This window comes from Aquarana catesbeiana, linkage group LG08 (genome assembly GCF_042186555.1).
Source record: "Aquarana catesbeiana isolate 2022-GZ linkage group LG08, ASM4218655v1, whole genome shotgun sequence".
Taxonomy (NCBI): domain Eukaryota; kingdom Metazoa; phylum Chordata; class Amphibia; order Anura; family Ranidae; genus Aquarana; species Aquarana catesbeiana.
Window position 1 is genome coordinate 195,126,924 of NC_133331.1, and position 12,251 is coordinate 195,139,174.

The 12,251-nt window shown below is 42.1% G+C and overlaps 1 protein-coding gene across 1 annotated transcript in view; it reads left to right on the forward strand.

Annotated features, from left to right (window-relative positions):
- Window positions 1-12,251, forward strand: part of CHUK (component of inhibitor of nuclear factor kappa B kinase complex) — a 90,376-nt gene that overhangs the window by 23,409 nt on the left and 54,716 nt on the right. The window contains exons 5-7 of the mRNA XM_073596755.1: window positions 4,358-4,446; window positions 5,746-5,835; window positions 10,375-10,499. Of these exons, the coding sequence (XP_073452856.1) occupies window positions 4,358-4,446; window positions 5,746-5,835; window positions 10,375-10,499 (304 nt within the window). The remainder of the gene's footprint in view (window positions 1-4,357; window positions 4,447-5,745; window positions 5,836-10,374; window positions 10,500-12,251) is intronic.

A 12,251-nucleotide genomic window follows, 5' to 3' on the forward strand; every position in this document is an offset into this window, starting at 1 on the left:
AATTCATGACAAAATTTGATTTTATTGGATATGTTTTAGAACAAAAAGTAGAAAGTATTGTGGTTTTTTTTTTTTCTCAAAGTTTTCTGTCTTTTTTCATTTTTATAGCCAAAAATAAAAAACCCAGTGGTGATCTAATACCACCAAAAGAAAGCTCTATTTGTGTGAAAAAAAATTTGGTATAAATTTTATTTGCGTACAGTGTTGCATGACAATGTAATTTTCAGTTAAAATAGCACAGTGCTGAAAAGCAAAAAATGGCCTGGTCATGTAGGGGGTAAAACCTCCTGGAGCACATGTAAGAATTGGTAGGCTGCAATATAAGAAATATTTGCTTTTGGGTTTAATACTGCTTTGATTTCCCCCTCCCTTACTTTGGTTCCTGGCACTTTAAAATACAAAAAAACAATTGATGCATACCTTAAATCCTGCTGTCTTCTGGCCTTACCAGGGATGACACAAGGCCCTCCTCTTCTTTGGCAGCAGCTACGTGCTGTTCCTATTCCTGGTCATTGAGATGTGAGTACTGCTCTGTCCAGGAGTGCTGTGCCCCCGGGGGGGTGGTATCTGATGTCCTGTACTCACAGGAAATGGGTTGGATGGAGTTGGTGTGTTGGGACAGAACTGCATTTTTATTTTTAGACCCGCTAAGCTATTTTTTTTTTTTTTTTCCAAACACACACACACATATATAATACTGTGTTGTTAGTGGTATACCCCAAGGTTCAGTGTAGGGACCCTTACTTTTTAATATATTTATAAATGATCTAGGGCAGGGGTGGCCAACCTTTTTGAAGAGCGAGGGCCACTTTAGCGACTTGGTAACCGATCGCGGGCCATAATGAGCAGAGCAGGCAGGTGACAGGTCTGTGTCTACTCTGCATATGCAAAGCGAACACGGCCACAGCCCACTCTACTCTATGGGTCCTCCGATCCGCCCAGATGGAAGGGGATTGATCGCCTTCTGTTTTTTTTTTTTTTTTTTTTTTTTTTTTAGCGGATCAGATTGGAGGTAGGCGGGTGTATATGGACACAAATCTGTTTATATCTGCCGTTTCAAAGAGGTGAATGGAGGGTTCGATTGGGTCAGACCGATTGTGTGAAAGGGACCAAAGACTGTTTTCACACTAATGCAGCGCAGTGCACCTGTGTCTTTCCTGCGGGTTAGCTACACTTTGCCATAGACTTCTATTATATCCTGCAGGTGTGGTGCACTTTCTGAAAGCTCACCAAACCCGCAGGTAATAAGAGAAGTCTATGCATCAGTGCAGGTAACCTGAAAGTGCACTGCACCTGCGGATCAGTTTCAAAGCAGCCCAGTAACCCCTGCGCAGATATGCTCATACATACACTGCAATTTTAGTAATAAATTGACCTTTAATAACAGTCTTCCAGTTAGGTATTGCCGGCTGTTGCTGTCCCAGGCAGAGTGCCTTTGGTATCACTCCGCCTGTGATAGGACCTTACGCAATACAGGAAGCATCAGCTTATACAGCTCTGCTCCACAGCCGCTTGCTTTCTATACTGCTGGCTTCATTAACAACACAGATGCTCTGGGATGGCGGTTCCACAACCCACGATCTGGGCTTGCCAATTCGCCATCCCAGAGAAGGAGGTCACGGCCACATCCGAGGGCTCCACGGACCACGTGTGGCCCTCGGGCCACTGGTTGGGCACCCCTGATCTAGGGGCTGGGATTAAAAGTACAATTTCAGTCTTTGCAGATGACGCTAAGCTATGCAGTGGAATAACGTCCTTACAGGATGTCTCCAACTTACAAGCCAACCTCAATGCACTGTTTAATTGAGCAACGCTAAATGAGGTTTAATGTTGATAAATGTAAAGTTATGCACTTGGGGGCTAAGAATATGCATGCACCATTCATACTAGGGGGAGTACGACTGGGGAAATCAATGGCGGAGAAGGATCTGGGTGTTCTTTTAGATCATAAGCTTAGTAATAGCACGCAATGCCAAGCTGTGGTTTCCAGAGCAAGCAAAATCCTTTCTTGCATTGAGAGGTATAGACAGCAGAGAGAGAGAGACATAATTTTGCCCCTGTACAAATCATTAGTAAGACCTCATGTGGAATATGCAGTTTAGTTTTGGGTACCATTTCACAAAAAGGATATCGGGGAACTTGAGAAAGTGCAGAGAAGGACAACCAGACTGATAAGAGGCATGGAGGAGCTCAGCTATGAGGAAAGATTAAAGGAACTGAAGTCATTCTCTCTTGAGAAGAGGAGATTAACCACTTGCCGACCGGCTCACGGCAAAGTGGCACGGGTGCGCAAAACGACGTACCCGTACGTTGCTGCGTCATCCTCGGCTAGCGGGTGCGCATATGCCACCGGAGCGTGCCCGCGGGTCCTGCGGACTCGATGTCTGCCAGTGACCCGCGATCGTGGCACAGAGAGGCAGAACGGAGAGATGCCTATGTAAACAAGGCATTTCCCTGTTCTGCCTAGCAACATGACAGGGATCTACTGCTCCCAGTAATCGGATCTTCTGCTCCCATTGATCGGGAGCATTGATCTCTGTCATGTTCTAGTGAGCCCATCCCCCCTACAGTTAGAAAATGCTGAGGGAACACAACTAACCCCTTGATCGCCCCCTCGTGTTTAACCCCTTCCCTGCCAGTGACATTTACACAGTAATTAGTGCATTTTTATAACACTGATCACTGTATAAATGCCAATGGTCCCAAAATAGTTTCAAAAGTGTCTGATGTCAATGTCGCAGTCACGATAAAAATCGCAGATCGCCGCCATTACTAATAATAATAATGCCATAAATCTAAATTTTGTAGACACGATAACTTTTGCGCTTATAATCTTATTACGAATTTTTTTTTTTTTTTAAACAAAAATATGTAGAAGAATACATATTGGCCTAAACAGTGGAAGAAATTAGTTTTTATATAAAGAAAAACTAATTTCTTCCACAGTTTAGGCCAATATGTATTCTTCTACATATTTTTGGTTAAAAAAAAAAAAAAAAATTCATATATATATATATATATATATATATATATATATATATATATATATATATATATATATATATATAATATATATAATTTTTTTTTTTTTTTGGGGGGGATATTTATTATAGCAAAATGTAAAAAATATTGGCCAACTCTGTAGATTTGTTTTAACGCCTTCTCGACCGCCTCACGCAGATATACTGCGGCAGAAGGGCACGTACAGGCAGAATCTCGTACCTGTACGTTGCCCTTTAAGAAGCAGCTTGCGGGCGCGCACATGCCTGCCGGGAGCTCCATGAGCGTGATGTCGATGTCCGCGAGGATACCCGTGATCGTCTCACGGAGAGGAAGAACGGGAAAATGCTAATGTAAACAAGCATTTCCCCATTCTGCCTAGTGACACCGTCACTGATCACCGCTCCCTGTAATCAGTGTCGTATCACACACAGACCATCCCCCCCACAGTTAGAATCACTCCCTAGGCCACACTTAACCCCTACAGCGCCACCTAGTGGTTAACCCCTTCACTGCCAGTCACATTTACACAGTAATCAATGCATTTTTAATTGCACTGATCACTGTATAAATGTGAATGGTCCCAAAATAAAAAAATTTTTACCAAAAATATGTAGAAAAAAACGTATCGGCCTAAACTGAGGAAAAAAAATGTTTTCTTGGGGATATTTCTTATGGCAAAAAGTAAAAAATAATGCGTTTTTTTTTTCAAAATTGTTGCTTTTTTTGTTTATAGCCTAAAAAATAAAAACCGCAGAGTTGATCAAATACCACCAAAAGAAAGCTCTATTTGTGGGAATAAAAGGACGTCAATTTTGCTTGGGAGCCACGTCGCACGACGTGCACTTGTCAGTTAAATCGACGCAGTGCCAAAGTGCTCTAGTCTTTGGCTAGCCAAATTGTCCGGGGCTTAAGTGGTTAAAAAAAGACCTGGATTCTTTCCTAAATGCACATAATATAACTAGATACTAATATTTATAGGTAAAGTTGATCCAGGGAATATCCGATTGCCTATTAAGGGATCAGGAAGAAATTTTATTCCCCGCTGGAGCAAATTGGATCATGCTTTATTGGGGTTTTTTTTGCCTTCCTCTGGATCAACTGTGAGTATAGGATTGTATCTATGGAGGTTTTCTATTTGTGTGTTTTTTTGTTTTTTTTTCTATGTTAGTTGAACTAGATGAACTTGTCTTTTTTTTTTTTTTCAACCAGAATAACTGTAACAAAAAATATATGTATATAATTCTTTGTTTTTTTTATGTACATTTTGTTGTGTTAGAAAATATCTTTCCTGGGAAACAAATGATTGTACTTGCGCATATTTTCAAAATTCTTTTTAAATATCTTCTGCTTTTAGGTGCTGGTATTCAGTATCTGCATTCAAATCGTATTATACACAGAGACTTGAAACCAGAAAATATTGTGCTACAGGACTGTAATGGGAAGGTGAGATGAGAATAGACTATATGGAAACTATGATTGTATGATTTGGCTTGCTGTGCCTGGGCCTATTTAGATGGCCAACTGTTCTGTGGTTAGGCAATGTGTCCAGGTGTGTACCCCACAATGTGCCCTGCTCTCACGTAATGTTCCCTCCTCCCACGTAGTGTACCCCCCTTTGTACTGTGTTCGCCTGATCCCCTGTACACTGTTTATCTCAAGTTGCACCCAGAATTCAACATCTGTGCAAAAAAAAAAAAAAAAGAAGAAAAGCAAAGCAAGCACAAGTTTCACATTAAATAGGTCAGTTTTAATATTCTATTTATTGCTATTTCTAAAAATTTTTGTTATGTCAACAGCTCACTGATCAATCACATCAATGTTCCGTGAGCTGTAGATATGAAAATTATTTCAGGGGTTCCCCGAGATCTCAGACTTTTTGCCAGGGGTTCCTCAATGGTAAAAAGTAGGGATAGACGGATATTGTTTTTTCAGGGCTGATACCGATTATCAGCCGCCTTTTAGGCCAATAGCTGATAATTTGTAATAATGATACTTCGATAAAGAGAATGATGATACTTGCCACTATCACCTGCCACCCAGATGCAGCTTGCCACTGTCACCTGCCACTCATATGCAGCGTGTCATCTGCCACCCATATGCAGCTTGTCACTACTTACACTCCTTCTGGCAGCATCTCCCCAGGGTTGTCTGAGCAGGTAAACTTCCACAGGGGGGGGGGGGGGGGGGGGGCGCGGCGGTGAGAGATGACGTAACTATCTGTCTGCTCGCCCTTAGCTGCAACTTTGTGAAGAGCAGTTTTCGCGGCCCTGCTGTAGGGGCGGAACAGTGGTGATGCGAGGCGGGCAGTAAGAGATGATGTCATCTCTCTGCTGCCTGCCACACCGCTGACAGAGCAGCCTTTGTGGCCCAGCTGCAGAGGTGCCGCAGCTCGGGGGTTGGGGACCCCTGCTTTAAATTGTATCTAGAGGAGGAGATTGGCAGAAACTGCAGCGAGCACCACTTGGGAACAATGGGAGGTCTTACCATTATTGGTAAGTTTCTGACCGATACTGATTATTTGAAAAATTGTGAATATCGACTCAGATAATCGGTCGACCCCTAGTAAAAAGGTTGAGAAACTCTGTTTTAGAGTATAAATAAGCTTTTTACTGGTGATGCGTTCTGGACTATTTCTATATATTTTATTTTTTTTTAAATTGTATTTCATTTAAGCTTTTTTTTCAATAAAAATGGGTTGACATTGCAACATCTATAAATTGTTCTCATTACTTATGCTTTTAGACTGTGCATAAAATTATAGACTTGGGATATGCCAAAGATCTAGATCAAGGAAGCCTATGTACATCGTTTGTTGGGACCTTACAGTATTTGGTATGTATACATTTGTTCTGTTTAATTAATAACTAGCATTAATGATCCTAGTCTACAGAAGTATTCCTGTGCGTGGTACCCAGCTGTTCATAATACATTTTGATGGGGATAGAAAAATTTTATTTGGCGCCATTATATAATTTGAGATCTCTGAAGGCATTCAGATAATATGCCCTGTACATACTTAATAGTTCCCTTTTACTTGCTAGGACGTATATAAACTGTCATAATTGTTATGTAGCGGACTGCAGTTTGTCATGTAGATTTAAAGGTGCATTGTTATGAAGTTTCTCATTTCTCCGAAGCTTTTTTTTTTTTTTTTTTTTTATTCTGTTTTTTTAGAAGCTCCATTTTTAACCATCTCTTCTAACTATGCATCCATGTTTTGTTAAAGCTAAACTGTAGTGTCTAGAAAGATAAGTGGCTCCTGGATTGTATAGTTTAGTTCCAGACCAGCATCCCTAAAGCCGAGGCTTTCCATTATGCCAGTTTTGAGCAAAGCTTGGATGGCTTCACTCTGTCCCACACTTCACTCTTCCATACTGGCTGCTAAATGTCATAAGCACTTTCAGTAGGGGATAAAGTCAACTCCTATTAAACCATAATGAACAATGTGCATCACATATATGGTGAAATAACAGCCCCATATCATATACAGTGCCTTGAAAAAGTATTCATACCTCTTGAAATTTTCCACATTTTGTCATGTTAGAAACAAAAACGTAAATGTATTTTATTGGGATTTTATGTGATAGACCAACAGAAAGTGGTAAATAATTGTTACAAATAAATATCTGAAAAGTGTGGTGTACATTTGTATTCAGCCCTCTTTACTCTAATACCAGCTAAAATCTAGTGAAACCAGTTGCCTTCATAAGTCACCTAAAGTCCACCTGTATGTAATTTAATCTCTGTATTAATATAGCTGTTCTGTGAAGCCCTCAGAGGTTTGTTAGAGAACCTTAGTGAACAAACAGCATCATGAAGGCCAGGGAACACACCAGACAGGTCAGAGATAAAGTTGTAGAGAAGTTTAAAACAGGGTTAGGTTATAAACAAATATCCCAATCTTTGAGCATCTCACGGAGCACTGTTCAATCCATCATCTGAAAATGGAAAGGGTATGGCACAACTTCAAACCTATCAAGACATGGTTGTCCACCTTAACTGACAGGCCAGGCAAGGAGAGCAGCCAAAGAGGCCCATAGTAACGCTGGAGGAGCTACAGAGATCCACAGCTCAGGTGGGAGAATCTATCCACAGGACAACTATTAGTTGTGCACTCCACAAATCTGGCCTTTATGGAAGAGTGGCAAGAAGAAAGCCATTGTTGAAAGAAAGCTATAAGAAGTCATGTTTGCAGTTTGCGAGAAGCCATATGGGGGACACAGCAAACGTGGAAGAAGGTGCTCTGGTCAGATGAGACCAAAAGTGAACTTTTTAGCCTAAAAGCAAAATACTATGTGTGGATGAAAACTAACACTGGACATCACCCTGAACACACCAACCCCACTGTGAAATATGGTGGTGGCAGCATCATGTTGTGGGGATGCTTTTCTTCAGCAGGGACAGGGCAATCTTAGAAGAAAACCTGTTAGCGTCTGCAAAAGACTTGAGATTGGGGTGGAGGTTCACCTTCCAGCAGGACAACGACCCTAAACATACAGCCAGAGCTACAATGGAATGGTTTAGATCAAAGCATATTCATGTGTTAGAAGTCAAATTCCAGATCTAAATCAAATTTGTGACTGGCAAGTAGGGTTGTCCCGATACCGATACTAGTATCGGTATCGGCACCGATACCGAGCATTTGCCCAAGTACTTGTACTCGGGCAAATGCTCCCGATGCTTCACCCGATACCTGGAGGACAGCTGTGATCGGCGGTGGGGGAGTTACAAGATTCTCCCCCCCGCCGGCTTTCAGCTGCTTTAGTGACACAGCGGTGATCGCTCACCGCTGACTGTCACTGCATCCTCCTCCATGTCCCCTCCTTTCCTCTGTCCCTCTCCGCTGTCCCCCTCCATTCCCCTCTCCTTTTCTGTGCCTCTCCGCTGTGACTGTCCCCTCCGATCCCCTCTCCTCCTCTGTGCCTCTCCGCTGTGACTGTCACCTCCGATCCCCTCTCCTCCTCTGTGCCTCTCCGCTGTGACTGTCCCCTCCGATCCCCTCTCCTCCTCTGTGCCTCTCCTCTGTGACTGTCACCTCTGATCCCCTCTCCTCCTCTGTGCCTCTCCGCTGTGACTGTCCCCTCCGATCCCCTCTCCTTCTCTGTGCCTCTCCGCTGTGACTGTCACCTCCGATCCCCTCTCGTTTTCTGTCCCCCTCCGTTCCGCTGTCCTCCTCCTCCTTGCTTTGTGAATAGACAGAGTCAGCTGACTCTGTCCATTCACATAACTGAAACATTGTAATCTTCTGTGATTACGATGTCTCAGTTTATGAATGGAGAGGAGCCGCTGTCTTCTCTCCATTCATTCTCAGTGCAGCTGAGGCTGCAGAGAAAGGGACTGGGGAATCTCTATCCTCTGTCTCTTTCTCTGTCTCAAGGGGGAGATATCAGAGGTCTGTTAAAACCCCTGATATTTCACCAAAGCCCCCCAACAGGGCTGATAAAAAAAAAAAACACATATTGCAATAAAGTATAAAAAAAATATTATTTAAAAAAATAAAAATTGTAAATAAATAAATAAATAAATAAAAAAAAAAACACACACACATACACCGTTCACCCCCTCCCTACCCCCCCACCCCACAAAAAAAGAAAGCACTGTTAAAAAAAAAAAACACTGTCACGTGACATTTAAAAAAAAGTATCGGTAATCGGTATCGGCGAGTACTTGAAAAAAAGTATCGGTACTTGTACTCGGTCCTAAAAAAGTGGTATCGGGACAACCCTACTGGCAAGACTTGAAAATTGCTGTTTGGAATGAGCAAAGAATTCACTCTCTGGATGTGCAAAGCTGGTAGAGACATACCCAAAAAGACTTGCAGCTGTAATTGCAGCGAAAGGTGGTTCTACAAAGTATTGACTCGGGCTGAATACAAATGCACGCCACACTTTTCAGATATTCATTTGTAAAAATTTGAAAAACCATTTATTATTTTTCTTCCACTTCACAACTATGTGCCACTTTTGTGTTGGTCTATCACATAAAATCCCAATAAAATAAGTTTACGTTTTGGTTGTAATATGACAAAATGTGGAAAATTTCAAGGGGTATGAATACTTTTTCAAGGCACTGTAATTCACTTATGCATAACAAAGAAGTGAACTTTAAAAAGAAATATATAAAAGTCCAAATGTCAAATCTTGAAAATGATGAAAGTCCACGTGTAAAAATCCCAAACTACTTTACAAGTGTGCCAATTCCTTTACCAAAGAGTAATGATATCCAAATGAGATCAACAGTGCTGAAATCATCCAATTGGGGGGCCACCACTCAGGATACCACTGACTTCAATGCCTTCACAGTCCTTCACAGGTTATTTAAAGCCAGCACCTCAAAGTAATAGTGGTTAGGAGAAAGAACAAAACACCATAGAGTAGTATACTAAAACCAGATAATTAAAAAAAAAAAAGCAGATATACTCACAAAAGTTACAGAGTAACACAGGCACAGAGGTTTTTACCTTCATGCATAGAATGCATGAAGGTAAAAAACTTTGAGCCTTTAGAACCACTTTAAACATTTTTGTTTGCTCTACACCTTTAGTTACATTACTTATCTGTATTAAATGTCCCAGGATGTTCAGGATATTGGATTCTGTAGAAATTTTCCCTGCAGGGCTGCTCTGTCCTCTTCTTGCTTTTGAACTTTTTGGCACTGTGATGTTTACCGGCTTTGGGACAAGGACTTGCCCCTCCTGCCTTCTCCTCCATTGAGAAAAGTGCCTGCATAGATCAAACTGCTTGTAAAACGATCTGTGGATGGGGAGAGTCTGATCACTCACAGGATTCTCTCCCCAGCTTTGGCTTTGGAAAACAAAACGAGTAAAATAATATTTAGGGCCATATACATCCAGGAATGAATGCCCGTATTACAGATTTATTTCGCTCTGGGCGTTGATTCCTGTGTTTAAGTTCTAAACGTTAGTACCCCTCTGTACAGTGTTCCTCCCCGTCCAGCTGCTTCATTGTTCAGCTTCTCATAGACTTTCACAGGCTGCTGGCAGCAGGGCTAGACATTTCACCTGCACCTTCCGCCAGAACAAAAATGTCAGAATCTGAGGCACAGGGACTAAAAGCCCAGTCTGCATGAAACCTTATTGTAAACTCCAGCTCTCTCTGCAGACAAGTGACAGCACTAATGCTTTCATTGGGAAAGGGCTGGATATTTTTGTATACAAAATGTATAAAAAAATCAGATCAGATCTTGAATTGGTATGTCATGTATAAGCGTTTCCAGGTCTTCACTTTGGTATATTGAGAGACAGCACTTTGATGCCCATATCAAGACATTATATTTAGGAAAGGTAGAAAAACTGTTGTAATTTATCCTTAAGTAATTTTATATCTGTTATGTCTTTTCCTTTAACTGTAGGCCCCAGAACTGTTTGAAAACAAGCCATACAGTGTCACAGTGGATTACTGGAGCTTTGGTACAATGGTTTTTGAATGTATAGCTGGTTTCAGGCCATTTCTACATAACATGCAGCCTTTCACTTGGTGAGTACTCTGCTGAAATTTTCTTTGCTGTAGAGGTATTATTGTTTTTCTACAATTGAGCTGAACTTAGGTTGCCAAGGTCACAGTGGGTCAGTGTCAGTAAATTCGACCTGGACAATCAAAAGGAAAATTTAAAGTGACATTATGGCCCCTTTGACACTGACGGACCGATCGCGTCCAACTGTCAGTTTTTCAGATGGCCCCGATTGGACCTTCCATAGATCTTGATGGAGTGGCGGATGTCAGCGGACATGTGTCCGCTGACACCCAATGGCATCCGATGCTGTCCGCTAACAACAGAATGAATCCCCATCCATCTATCAGATCGGATGACAGTCAGATAGAAAGGGACAGGCAGTCCATTTCTGTCGATCGCCCCATAGAGAACAGCGTGCTGTGTCTGTGTCCGCTCTGCATAGCAGAGCAGACACAGACTTGTCATCCTCCTGCTGAGCAGGGATCAGTCCCATCTGAAAGGGGCCTTTAGCTTAATTTTTTCTATTACAATGCTATACTCACCTGCCCCGAGTAATGTTTTTTCACAGAGCAGCCCCGAACCTCTTCTGGGGTTCCCAGTCGGCGCTCCAGGCTCCTCTTCTTTGACAAGTGCCCCCACAAAACAGCGCTTTCCATGGGGGCACAGCTAATGACTCCAGCTGCTATAAATCTGTCCAGGGAGGAGAGAGACAGTGGCGAGAGCCGCTGCTCTTGTGCACATCGCTGGATCGGATCGGGCTCAGGTAAGAATAAGGGGGCCAGCGGGGGATTCTGCAGCACAGAAGGTTTTTCACCTTAACGCATAGAACGTCCATCGCCAATAGAAGTAATGCTCGTCACAGCTGAACTCCTGGCAGATATAGAAGACTCTGTGTTCATTAATGCATCTTTTTTTACAGTGTAAGTACTGCTCCATTTTCATTGGTACTTACAAAGCTTGCATTAAAATAATTTGAGGGGTGGGGGGGGGCAGAACAGCACAAGTTATGCTGCAGTACAAGGACTGCCAGAGAGGATTGTGCAGCATGGTCTTTGGCCAGAAATCACAATCATTTGGCAGATAAAACTGCTCCCATATGCATTTAATAGATTTTTTTTTTTCTGCTTGAGGCAGCTTGTTCTCTGGAAAGATGTCATATCATTTTGGGCCTCACATGTTTAACAGAAGTGGAATTTCATTTTTATTATCTTGTCCCTGTCATTTTTTATATAGTTTCTCTAAAACTTTTAGTTATAGAAGCATTTTCATTGCATATTTAGCTCTGTAATCAGAGTGCAGGTGCTATACTCTCTTCTGACTGTGAGCGAATGTAGAGCTGTCTTATAGCCTGGCTTTGCCACTGTATTGAATGTTCTGCGTAGTCTCATATACAGTGGATATAAAAAGACTACACACCCCTGTTTTAAATGTCAGGTTTCTGTGATGTAAAAAAAATTAGGATGTAGCTGGGTTCAGAAATAAGCAATCACATTCATACTCATGTTAAATAGGAGTCAATACACACCTGCCATCATTTGAAGTGCCTCTGATTAACCCCAGATAAAGTTCAGCTGTTCTAGTAGGTCTTTTTTGTCATTTTCTTAGTCACATCCTACAGCAAAAGCTATGGTCCGCAGAGAGCTTCCAAAGTATAAGAGGGATCTCCTTGTTAAAGTGGAGTTCCACCCAAAAGTTGTTTGTATGTTTCCTCCCCCCTCTGGTGCCACAATTGGCACCTTTCGGGGGGAGGGGGCACACTTCCGCTTCCAGGAGCC